Source organism: Mercenaria mercenaria, chromosome 7 (assembly GCF_021730395.1).
Source record: "Mercenaria mercenaria strain notata chromosome 7, MADL_Memer_1, whole genome shotgun sequence".
NCBI lineage: Eukaryota > Metazoa > Mollusca > Bivalvia > Venerida > Veneridae > Mercenaria > Mercenaria mercenaria.
In genome coordinates, this window is record NC_069367.1 from 77,646,549 (window position 1) to 77,660,628 (window position 14,080).

Genomic DNA, 14,080 nt, shown 5'->3' on the forward strand with positions numbered 1-14,080 from the left:
TTTTCCAGACAAAAATGAAATACATTTTTAACGAAAAAGAACATTTTGAAGGGTGGCTAAAACATCAATATGTTTCTTTTTTGTTATGATATGTAACTTTATTTAGAGGTTTTGATTTTCATTATAATTCTAATTGTGTATTATATTTATTGCTTTTTAAACCTATATTGAATATTTTCAATAAATAAAATCATGGAATCTTAAGCATATGATGGATAAATGAGATAATGCCTCTTACGGTAAAAATGTACTTCAGTCTGTGAACTTGAAACCGTTACTTGAATAAAGCTCATTTTGGTGCCGCTTAGTGCATTAAATTTATAACGTCAACGTGAATGCACAATGCAAACCGTATTGAGGGAAAACTTGCTTCAAAATGACACAATAAAAATAAAACTCTAACTCATTTCGCTTCAAAACATTCAGAAAATAATATAAAACAGATACAGTCGACGCAGACGATATTTTAGGATGGAAAGATGGAAGAAGGGTGGTTTAACTGAGGCTGCTCTTGCGAAAGGTTTAGAGGCATGCGTTCATTGTTCAGACCCGCTGTTTCTGTCAGATGTTTTCAAGGAAAAGCACTTTCGACATGGTTCACTGTTGTACATACAAAAAGTTTCGATTATAGAATTTGGGCGGCAAATTGGGATCATTCTTATTTGATGAAGGTTTTATTCCAAAATCGAAGTATGGTATTCCAGTGCTGAATGTAATATCAAAAAAGTAACCACTATGATTTCATCTCGTGCATTTCTTTTGGTGTTTCAAAATTTAAAAAAAACGGATAAAACTAAAAAATAAATGAAACCACCATTTACATGTACTTTGAAATGTTTTCGCCAGAATGCTGAAAACAAAATATTTGACTGGTATTTAGTGTAAAAGTGCATTTTGACGCAGATGCGAATAAATTCGGATATTTCAGGATTGCAACTCACTGCAACTGTAGACCTGGAACGCCTGTATAAATTACAGACCCCGGTATATACCGGATTCAAGCAATTTGAATGAAAATTATCTTTAATGTATATATTTTGTGACCATTGTAATACTAACCCTAACCTTTTGTCAGTATATTATACATATTATACACTAAATGCATGCTGTCGTACAATAATTTGCGTATTTTTGCCGTGCGCTCCGATTGATAATCAGTTCAAGACATGAGCAGAGGACCGCTCCAGCTGAGACAGACTGCAATGAGCAACACCGCATAAAGAATGTCCGTGACACTGAGCGCAAAGTGAACAGAAGTTACGATATGCAAGCATCAAATGGGGATTTTACATTTATGCGTTTTGAAGCGCCTTGTCAGATTTTTCTGTTGATTTTATTTTCACAGTTTTGCATATCATGGATCACAATTGTATCATAATTAAAATGATTATAGTGAAGTCTACAAACAACCACCGACTGGATATATTCCTTAATGAATTACTGTGATCATTGCGTTGGAGATCCATGGCTTAAAAATGTACCATGAATTGATTGCAGTGAAGTCTTCATGCATTAAGTTAGCTCTAAAACTGTTTCAAAAATGGATAAAACAATTTAGCAGATGCGTATTGGTTGCACGCAATGCTAATTTCGACGCCAGTATTCAGAAATCCATGTGAATGTAGTATCTGTTCTTGCAGACAGCTAGTCTAATAGAATTTGAGACGGGCTGAAATTTTAATACCCTGACAGAAACGGCAAGGGTGTCCGTGGTCATCATTTTTAAATGACATTTTACATAATAATATAAACAAAATAATTAACGTCTTTAAGGAAATTGTTGAACTGTCATGAAAGTATATTTCTAGATGATATACTTAGATTGTAAATTACTTAACACTGTGAATCTATTTAGTAAAAATATTTCATTTTTGTGTACTTTCATCATCCTGCGTATACAAAAATGTATCTTTAAAGGACATAATGAACAAAACGTTTGTGTGACGTTAACACCATAAAAGACGTATCAACGTCACAATATTTACATTACCAAAACAAATAAAAAGTAAATTTGCAAAAAATCTACCGTGAAGATCCCCTATCTTTATTTTATTTTCTGGTTGAGAAATGATTAAAGAAGAATATATTTGAAAATCAAGAACTTTGACCGTTCCGTTTTATTTTATTTCGGCTAAACGGCCATGAAACACATTGAATATTTTCGCCATTTTTCCCCACCCGTACTACGGATATCTCTTTATTTAAGCATTTTCTAAATGAACTAATTTACAAAATGCAACATGTAAACAATAACATTGAATTTAGCTATATTCTTGAGTTTGAAAAAATGTAATAACATTAATTTCAATGCGATTATTACAGGAAAACGGCGTTTTCCCTTGAAAAATACATATGCCGCTAGGTGGCGCTCTTCAAAGGAAATGTAGACTCGGAACGATTTTCTTTTTTCTCCAAATGCAAGACAGGATATGTTAGTACATACAGACTTAATATCAGTCTTATATCTCATACTTCGAAATTTTGGTAGGAACCCCGCGAACCACCTTAAATGTTCTTTAGGTGCGTTGTTAAAGATATTTTTTTCTTTAAGTATATTATATAATGGTTAATAGAAAAGTAGACAGAATGATTATGCCAAAATTATCTAGCACTTTAGGAGAAATAATGAATCCAGACAATAATTCATATAAAAAAGTTCTTAAAAGAAGAAATGTTATTAAATCAAAACTTGATCAAATAGTTAGTAATGAATATAAAAATCATGTCATTGATAAATTACAAAATGTTATAGATCCTTATCTATTAGAAAGGAATTTATTTGAATGGGACTGTGGTTGTTTAATGTTAGAAGAGGAAAGTTATGTATGATTATGTGATTGTCCTAAACCGAATAATCACCGAAACAATCCTAAAAAAGTTATTACAACCGATTGTAGTACTAATGAAGAAAAAATATATAAAAACACTTATGTAGCATCTAAAGACCTTGATATTAATCCGGGGTTAATAAAAATGTGCTGCGAAGGGAAAAACAGAGTAAAAAGTGGAATATCAAAAACTAATGGAAAAAGATATAAATTTAAATATTTCATTTCTTCTTAAACTTTGTTTTTTAACCTTTTTTGCTTAACGATTTTTTTTTCTAAATATAATATATAGATGGAAATTGAGATATCAAAAAATCAATATATTAAGAAATTTGAAATTAAGATTGAATATAGACAAGATCCAAAAGATCAATTATATTTAACTATAAATGACTCTTATGAACTACTTAAATCTGAACTTAAAACTTTAAAAGGTATAAAAATAAACGTTGTTTTAAAAATAACTTTTGTAAAAATGAGTGCAACAGATACAATATATAAATCAGCTTATTTTCAATCAAAGGCTTTAGAAATATTTAACACAAACGAAATAAAAACACTTTACGTCAAGCTTTTGATGAAATAATGAATAGAATTGGTAATTGGATTTCAGAAGGAAGTGGCTGGAGAATAGAGTCAGTTGATGCTCATTATATAAATAGATATAAATATACATCACTGGCTGCTTCAAGTTATTTAGAGTTACCAAAGAAATTACAACATCCGATGAAACGATTGATAAATATAAAGAATGAAGAAAATGAATGTTTTAGATGGTGTCATTTAGCCTACAAATTGCCTACAACAAAAGATCCCCAAAGAGTTTCACAATATAAGAAACATATAAACGATCTTGATTATACTGGAATTAAATTTCCTGTAACATTAAATCAAATACCTAAAATAGAAGTTTTAAATGATATTTCATTTAATATATTTGGATATGAAGAACCTACGAGCGTTTATCCATTGTACATATCAAAATACCATTATTCCGAAAGGTGTGACATGTTGTTAATTGGTAATAACGAAAAAACACAGCGAATCTCACCAAAGGCTTCACCGGCGGTGCAACATTATGTTTGGATAAAAGACTTTAATAGATTAATGTGTAACGTAACCAAAGATCGGCATAAAAAACATTTTTGTAAATGCTGCCTGCAGCAGTTTTCTCAAGAAAGAATATTAAATGAACACATACCAAATTGTTTAGCTATTAATGGTGTTCAAACTGTAAAACTGCCAAAAGAGGGAAGTAAAGTACAATTTAAAAATTATCATAAAGGTTTAGCAGTACCTTTTGTAATTTATGCTGATTTTGAATCAATAACTAAAAAAGTTTTAACTGCTTTACCATCACCTGAATCTTCATTTACTGAACCATATCAAAATCATATAGATTGTGGTTACGGCTATAAAGTTGTTTGTTGTTATGACGATCAATATACTAAACCAACTAAGATTTACAGAGGTCCTAATGCAGTTTATAAGTTTATTGAAAAAATGCTTGAGGAAGAGGAATATTGTAAGGAAATATTTAAAGAACATTTTAACAAAGATTTGAGAATGTCTAAAAAAGATGAAAGTGAATTTAAAAAACAAAAGTTTTGTCATATTTGTGAAAAAGAATATATAGAAGGCGAAGTGCCAGTCCGTGACCACTGCCATATAACAGGAAAATTCAGAGGAAGTGCTCACTCAGAATGTAATATTAATTTTAGACTAACACACACAATTCCTGTTATTTTTCATAATTTAAGAGGTTTAGCTTGGGATGCAATGTTAAAAATGACTGGAATAAGTCTGGATTTAATAACTGATATTGATATGTATCTTTTTATTGAAAGGGGACCGAGAGGAGGAATAAGTTATATTTCAAACAGATACAGTAAAGCAAACAATAAATATATGAAAGATTATGATCCTAAATTAGAATCTAAATACATTATGTACCTCGACGCCAATAATCTTTATGGTTGGGCCATATGTTGACCTTTGCCCTCTGGAAACTTTAAATTTATATCCGAAAAACAATTCAAGAAATTAATTGCAAAAGGTAAAACTAACTTTATAGTTGAATGTGATCTTGAATATCCAAAAGAATTACATACTGTACATAATGATTATCCTTTGGCTCCTGAAAAAAATCAAAATACCAGACGAATGGCTTTCAAATTATAGTAAAAATATTAAAACAGAATTTGAAATAGGAAAAAGTAATGTAAAAAAATTAGTTCGAACTTTAATGAAAAAACAAAATTATGTTGTTCATTATAAAAATTTTGAACTATATAAACAATTAGGGTTAAAAGTAACAAAAATACGTAGAATATTAACTTTTGACGAAAGTCTTTGGTTAAAAAAATATATTGATTTTAATACTCAAAAAAGATCTAAAGCAAAAAATTCGTTTGAAAAGGACTTTTTTAAGTTAATGAACAATTCTGTATTCGGTAAGACGATGGAGAATTTACGCAAAAGAATCAATATTAACCCATGATGAAAACCTTTTATTAAAATATATTGCCAAACCTTCATTTGTTAGTCCAACGATGTTTAACAAGAATTTGTTTGGTATTCATAGAATAAAAGAAAGCTTGTTATTAAACAGACCTTGTTATGTTGGAATGTGCATTCTAGATTTGTCAAAATATTTAATGTATGATTTCATTATGATTATATTAAGGAAAAGTACAAAATCTCAACAAAGCTTTTATTCACTGACACTGATTCATTATGTTATGAAATAAAAACCAAAGATGCATATGAGGATTTTTATAAAGACAAAGATTTATTTGATAATAGTGATTACGATAGTAATTCAAAATTTTATTTCAACAATAATAAAAAAGTAATTGGAAAATTCAAAGATGAAGCTGCTGGCATTCCCATTGTTGAATTTATTGGATAAAGAAGTATTATGTATTCATATTTATTACAAAATGAAGTTAACATTAAAAAATGTAAAGGAATTAAAAAACATGTTGTTAAAAAAACAATAGTTCATAAAAATTACAAAGACACTTTGTTTAATTCAACCCAAAGTAATCACACCTTTAATGTTATTCGTTCTGATAAACACAATCTTTCCAGTTATGTTATAAATAAAACATCTTTATCATGTTATGACGATAAAAGATATATTCTTGATAATGGTATTAATACATTAGCCTACGGAGCTTCAGCTCCTTATGAGCTTTAGCTCAGCTCGGTCACAGAACCATAAATTGTTAACTGAATATTCTTAACGTTTAAAGAATTAATATAAATTACATCATTTGTTTGAAATTGATTTGCATAATTAATAGAAAAAGATCCATTTTTTCTGTTATTTTTTACATTGTAACTTTGAAGAATTTTATTTTCTTTGCTTTTTAATTCCAATTTCGCTTCTCCTTTATCTAATTTAATTGCATCAACAAGAATAATTAAAATGCAATTATGCTTGATTCTTACATTATTACCATTTTGAACCAAACCAGGACTAGCATTTACAACTTTCCATTGAAATAATCCAGCAACATCTTCTGTTGCAGATGTTAAAAACAATGGAGGTTTTCTTATTATCTGTTTTTCTATTTTATCTACTTTTTCATTTATATTACTGAATATTCCCATTATATTAATTATTCCAGTTAAATAAAAACACAGTAATTAATTAAAACTTTAAATAATGTTTTAATTCAAAAGTTTACTTTCTTTATAATTTATATATTCCTCCAATATGTAGAATTTGACATAACTATCTGGCAAAAGATAAAATCCTGTATCGAAGGATGTTGGATTTTCGTTATAAGGAATAATGTCAAACATTGTCTTTTCTGTTAGATAAATTTTGATTTTTTTTTTCATACACAGATACTGACGGATTGTTACTGAACATATATACTATATCAGCGTCACTGAGGTCACTGATGTTACTGATGTCACTAACCACAGGTGTTATATTTACTCCCCCGGAAGGAAATTCACCGATAAAACCCTCTCGCCACCACCTAAAAACTAAATGTGATATTGGGCATGCTGCTTCCCCCCTTACATTTGACTTTAAATAAAACCTAGTATCTATTATATAAATTCCGGCTTTTTTGACTGAAAACACATTTTTAAAGGTACATCCGGTACAGCTAGTTTATATTCTTGGTTTATGTTTATAAAATCTTTATAATCTACGACATTTCCAGATTCCAAATTAAATAAATCAAAATAGCCCACATTAACCAGGCCTTTCCCTTCAATATAATCCACATCCACCAAAGTATATAATGATAATATCCAGACACCGTGGCTATCATAATACTTTCTCATTAATATTGATATGCGAGAATATCTTTTAAGGCCGTCGAGTGATATTTTATAATCATCTTTACTTTTGTATTCAAAAAGAAACACGTCCTACTTTTTCTAGTTCTTTTTTTTTATTGCTTTATATTCATTTTCATGTTCAAGAATTACTTCAGCTAAATCATCAAGTCGTTTTGTTGTAGCTACATCAAAGGCAGACAAATTGTCAACAGTATTTTTTGTTCTAGCTAATTGTGTTTCTTGTTTTAAAAAACATTATATATATTGTCTATTCTTCTTTCAAAAACAACGTCTTGATTATCATATGCATCTAGCTGATCATTAATTATGTCAATTGCTTTAGCATTAGCAGTGATTGATTCTCCTTGTTTAGCTGATATTTCAACTACAGAGTCCAGATCATTTATTATTTTTTAGTTTTATCATTAAATTCATTAATATCTTTTTGTAACAGACCTGTAAGTTTACTTAAGTCTGCGTACTTTAAATTGTGACGTGTGTCAACAGTACTAATCAAGATCCGAAGTTGTTTCTTAAATTTTTCTATTTTAGAATTAAGCTCTTTTTTAAGGTTATCTAATGCTGTGTCATGGTCATCACCTCTTTGTGAAGCTGCCTTTTCCAGTTCAGATTTATATTCTGCAAATTTATTTGAAAATGTATCGAGTAAATCTTGATTCCCTTTTACCATTTCAGTATTTAGTTTATTTATGTCTGTTCTGATTTCTAACTGATACATATTTTGTAACTTTTCCTCAGCTTCAATAATCTTGTCTTTTAGTTCTTCATGTTTAATTATACTATCTTTTAATTCCTGAACTTGATTGTATAACATTTCAAAATTGGTTCTAAATACTTCTTTTATGTTGTCATCTGTCAAATCAGATTTCTCTTCAAGTTCTTTAATAGAATCAACCATAGCTTTCATTTCTTCTTCAATTTTACCTTGTAATTGAACTATTAATAATTTACTCTTTTTAAAATCTTTTGTTAATTTTTCAGTATTCTTTACTTCTGCTTCTAGTGTCTGTTTTATACTTTTAATATCTTCAAGCTTATAATCATCTATTACACTTTGAATTTTTTTATACATAAACCGTCTTGAAACTGCATCGTTGGGTTTATCTGGATTTCCTAGGTTGATTATTTCATTACCTCCCATATCTAATGCTCTGTTCATTGTGTTATCAAGTTCCTTATTTCTGTGAAGATACGATTCCGTTTCCTTTTTAAGTTTTTTGAATTGTTTTCTATTAGCATAATCACTTAAATCAATATCAAATTTAACTTTACTTATACTGTCAGGTTCACTTATTTGTTTTACATCATTAAAAGCTCCCATCTATATAATTCCTGTAAAGTATTTTCTTAAAAACTTCCTTGGTTTGTCAATATATAAGAAATCATATTTTTGTTTTGTTGCATTAGCAAAAGAGTTAGGGTTAATATTTTGTTCATTACAAATCATATCATTTTCCCTTTTACCTGGACTTTCAAATAAAATATAATGTGAACAGTTAATCCGAATATCTTTTGGTGTTTTATAGTAAGACTGACTTAAATAAATAACACAACTGTTTTTGTGACGCCCTTCAATCCGTTTCCTTTTTAAGTTTTTTGAATTGTTTTCTATTAGCATAATCATTTAAATCAATATCAAATTTAACTTTACTTATACTGTCAGGTTCACTTATTTGTTTTACATCATTAAAAGCTCCCATCTATATAATTCCTGTAAAGTTTTTTCTTAAAAACTTCCTTGGTTTGTCAATATATAAGAAATCATATTTTTGTTTTGTTGCATTAGCAAAAGAGTTAGGGTTAATATTTTGTTCATTACAAATCATATCATTTTCCCTTTTACCTGGACTTTCAAATAAAATATAATGTGAACAGTTAATCCGAATATCTTTTGGTATTTTATAGTAAGACTGACTTAAATAAATAACACAACTGTTTTTGTGACGCCCTTGAATAAAGTACTTTGTTATTTCATTCTGAACCTTTTTATCTTCACATGCAAAATCATCAAATATTACTACTTTTTGTTTTTCTGATTCAAGATCATCACAGGGTTCAGTTTGGTTGGGATCAGCCGAATATTCAAGTATTTCATTTGGATCTACTTTAATTCTTTTTGCAATTCCATTTAAGAAATTAATTAAATCCTGATATTTAGATTGTTCTAGGTTTTTAGCATATAGGTATAATTTATCATAATATATAAGAGGTTTGCGTAGCATATGCATTAATGTATTTGTTTTTCCAGATCCAGAAGATCCACATATTAACATTCTAAAAAATGAATCTGGGATAAAAGGATATTGCTTAATTTGCTTAAAGTTATTAGATTTATCACTTTTTGTATCATAATTTGGAATTTTTCATTATATAATAATATTACATTATCTTACAATATCTTACAATATCTTACATTATTTTACATTATCTTACATTATTATATAAATGTTAGCAAAACTTAAAGAAATAAGAGAACTAAACAACCTAGTTGAACAAAAAGTAAACACTAAAAGAGAAGAAATAAGAAGAGAAAAAATAAGAAAAGCTACTAGTCAAGAAATGTATAATGAAATTTATAAACCAATTACTGAAGGAATAGAAAGTCAAAAAGAAAAATCATCAAGTCAGTTAAAAGCATTACCTGGAATTAAGGAGCAATTAGCGTTACTTCCAAAAAGGTTTGTTGATAAAATACAAGAAGTAGAACAACAACAAAAATTAGCAAATTTATTGGAAGAACCACCCCCGGAGGTACTACAACAACCATTATTACCACCAATGCGACAAAAACTAGACGAAAAAGAGACTGATATACTGGAAGATTATTATAGCAGAGAAAATGAATTTCTTAAAAATCAACTTATGGGTTTGGATGATGAAAATAATGAGTTTGAAGACACTAAAGAATTTCCTGAAGAAATGTTATATAAAAAATATCAGGATAAATTAGCAGAAGAAATAGATGAAACAACAGATGAATCAGAAGAAATTGGTGCAATGTCGTTCGATCCGGCGGTATTAAATAAAGAAATTGATTTAAAACTTTTAGGTGAAAAATATAACACACCACAAGAAGTGTTTGGATATTTTCATAGCAAATCTAAAACTCCTGATGAAAGAATGACTAAGGAAGAATTAGATAATATCATAAAAAATATATCAAAGGATATAAAAAAATTGGGTAATGACTCTGGTGCAGTAACTAGAAAGAAAACCCCCACAGATCTTGATCTAAAGCAAAAGAAAGCAATTATAGCTGAGTCGGATAATTTAAAAAAAATATAGAGAAACCATTGGAGATATTCTAAAACAAGGAAAAATATATGGGAAAAGGAATAAAACATCACAATCCGTATAAAGTTTCACCAAATGGACATTATGGTAATTTAATTATTAACTTAAATAAACTTTACGGACAAAACAAATTAATTGCTAAGGATCAAAGAACTGGAAAAGAAGTAATTAACACTAAAGTAGATAATGATTTGATTGATTTGATTAATAAAAGATATAATAATAAAAAACATTCAATCCATTCTAGAAAAATATTTAAAGAATTAACAGAAAAATCAGGATTACCTATCAATAAAAGATCTATGAAATTTAAGAAAGTAATCAGAGGACAAGGTTATGACGTTTGTCCGTGTAATCCAGAAGAATTGGTTAATGACTTGGAGTTAATTTGTGGTTCAATTGATGCCGGAAATAATAATGAAGAACTAAAAAATGAAGGTATTAGGGTAGTAGACCAATTATTAAAAATGAATAAATTGTTACCAGAACAACATGAAATGTTATATAAAAAATATTTTTCTTGAATATATAAATGGAACAAAAAATAGTCTTAAGTTCTGAAACAGTTAAAGATGATAATAAAAATACTCCAAGTGATTTTACAATCAGATTTAATTGTTCTTTAATTTTAGATAAAAATAAAACTTATGTTCTTGGTTTGGATAGTATTAACACTATGACCTATTCTTGGCATAATATTAGTGATGAATATGACAATAAAAGAATTCGTTACAATAATGGTAAAGAATGGAAAGATATTATATTTCAAAATGGTTCTTAACGTTACACAGATATTAATAATTATATCAAAGAAACCTTAATGACCAATGGTGATTATGAATTTGATAAATCAGACATTGCTCCAATAAGTTTGGAATTTGATTTAAGTAGTTTTAAGATTTTGATTTCAATTCATGATAAATTTATGTTGGATTTAAGAATGTCAAATTTTCATACATTGCTTGGATTTGAGAAAAAAGCATTGAGAAATACTGAATGGGGAACTACAACACCAAATATAACTAACTCTGTGGATACAATTTACATTCACTGTGATCTTATTGATAATTCACTTGTTGATGGTAATTTTAGTGATATTATCTATGCTTTAAGTACTGCAGATTAATCAAGAGCTTATCCTTTTACAAAAGAACCAAACAGAGTTGGAAATTCTGAAATTAATAAAAATATTATAAATTCAATAATAATATATATTACAGATGTATTTGGTAGAATAATCAGTTTTAATGGGGTTGAAACAAGTTTATTTCTCAATTAATTCGGTTTGCCAGAGCGTGTAGTCATGTCAAGCATTTCAATGAACGTAATCAATATATTACAGGTAAACTTCTTCAGCAAGGCTACCGTTATTACAAATTGCGTAAATATTTTGCTAAATTTTATTATCGTAATTCTGATTTAGTTTTAAAATTCAATAGTAATTTAAAGACACTTCTGCGAGAAGGTATTTCTAAACCCGTTTTTTATGGGGATGTGGTTTACAAACTTCGTAAGATCTTGGGTCACGGTAATTTTCCAAATGTATTTGGAAAGATTATCAAACGTTTTATTAAAAGAGGTTACGACCCAACTGTTTTGAGACATACCGCATGTTTAGTGTTCAACCCGTTTACAGTTGGACACTACGCTTCCCTCTTTGATTGCGTCTGACGGAAGAGGGGGAGGACTCTATGATAAGCAGTTTTAAATCCTACCAGGACTGAACTGTTTTGATATTTGTCTTCTGGCCTGTTTCGTCGGGCCCTTAAGGGTGTTTCTCTTGTTGCTCTGTCTTCTGAAAAGGCATTGAGTACATACGTTTTTGGTTCTTAAGGTTTGTTTTTTATATATTTATACACGAGCATTTTTGTGTTTTACATGCCATGCCTTTTTGTTTCCATTACGTGTGTAAGAGATTCACCTGGAGGGGATTACTTTTATTTACACTGTCCCATGTCTTTGGAACATGGTGGGGGTAAGAGTGAGGTTAGGTGCACCATAAACCGGTTTAAGCTCCCCAGTGGTGTTTTTGCCACTGACCGTTCCAAGGCGGTGCCCCACTGTGTTCCTTTGTTTGTTCGTTTCTTCTTATGTGTTGGCTTTGTGTGCGTGTGTGTTGTTCGTTTTGTCCTTATGTGTTGGCTTTAGGTGTGTGTGTGTGTATGTGTGTGTGTGGTGCACGCGTCTGCGTGCTGGGGGTTTCGTTTTGAGGAGGTTGCGTTTTTGGTGCGTGGTATTCCCTGTTTGATATTTTTCTTTGTTTTTTTCTTACACTAATATTAAAAGAAATATGAAATTATAAATTTTAGTTTTATATAATGTACAAGAAAGTTTATGACAAAAATAAAGGAATATTTATTTATGTTGATACTCAAACGGGAGAAGAAAATATACAAGGCTCAGGTATCTTCGACACTTTAACAAAATTGTTTTCAAGTGGAGTTGCATCTTCAATTAGCACAGCTGGAAAAAAAGCTCTGGAAACTGCAGGAAAAGCCGCGCTAGAAAGTGGAACAAAACAGGTTGGAACGGAAGTCGGAAATTTAGCTGCTAATAAAATTGTTGAAAAAATTAAAAAGAAAACTTCGGCAGTTGGTAATTTAATTGCTAAGGAATTACAAAAAACAAATTCAAATAATGAGGAGGAGGATATTAATATAAGATTAAATAGATTATTGTCAGGTTCTGGGACTTCAGCTCAGCGTAAACGTATTAACAGATTAATTTATAAAAGATAAAATAATATATAATATACATGTTTAGAACAAAACCGTATTGTGAAAGATACGAACTAACTCCTATTCAATTAGATACAGCTTTAATTTCTGTCTTGGGAAATAATGTTAAACAACAAAAAAGTGGGTATCACTTTACAATTAATGAAAGAAGTTCATATTTTGACTGGTTTAATGGTTATTTTGAAGTAAGTTTTAAAGTAAATAAACTTGCTAATGGTAATAATTATGCTGACGGAGATCAAATTGCTTAATAATGCAGCTTCATTAATTAATCAGCTTATAGTAAAACAAAATGGAAAAATTGTTTATGATTGTAATAATTTATACAAGGTAATAAATGTAAAGGATTTAGTTGAACTATCTAAGGATTATGCAGAATCAACTGGAACAAATGAATTTATTTATTTAGATACTACTGCTACTGCTGTTACTGATGAATAAAGGCTTTGCTTTTAGAAAAGGATTAATCCAGGGTGGTAGTGAGGTAAATGCTAAAATTCCATTAAATAATTATTCATTTTTTCAGGGTTTGGAACAAAACATGTTACCATCAAGTCAAATACAAATAACACTTCAATTAACAAATGATGATGAATTAATTTTTAGAGCTAATGCTGCTGATCCAGGTAGGGTAATTGTAACTAGATTAATTTTGTGGGTTCCACGTTTAATTTTTAATCCATATGGAATTAATTTAATTTCTGAAAGATATATGAAAGCAACGAGTTGGAAATACCTTCGTGAAATGATTTCACAGTCAACTGATACGCAACAGGTTAATACGACTTTTAGAATAACAGCTGGTGTAACAAAACCCGAACATGTGTTTGTTTATTTACAACGACCTGATAAAAGTAATTCACAAGAACATAATCCACATCTATTAGATACGTT

General features: G+C 29.2%; 2 protein-coding genes across 3 annotated transcripts in view; both read left to right on the top strand.

Annotated features, from left to right (window-relative positions):
• Window positions 1-7,478, top strand: part of LOC128558676 (uncharacterized) — a 61,941-nt gene extending 54,463 nt beyond the window's left edge. The window contains exon 4 of one of the 2 annotated variants that reach the window (XM_053548707.1): window positions 6,687-6,708. In XM_053548707.1, the coding sequence (XP_053404682.1) occupies window positions 6,687-6,693 (7 nt within the window). In that variant the 3' untranslated portion in view covers window positions 6,694-6,708. Of the gene's footprint in view, window positions 1-6,686 lie in introns of both variants that reach the window. The other variant, XM_053548706.1, reaches the window with a different exon arrangement.
• LOC128558675 (short-chain collagen C4-like) overlaps window positions 1-14,080 on the top strand; it is a 72,271-nt gene that overhangs the window by 37,274 nt on the left and 20,917 nt on the right. The window lies entirely within an intron of this gene.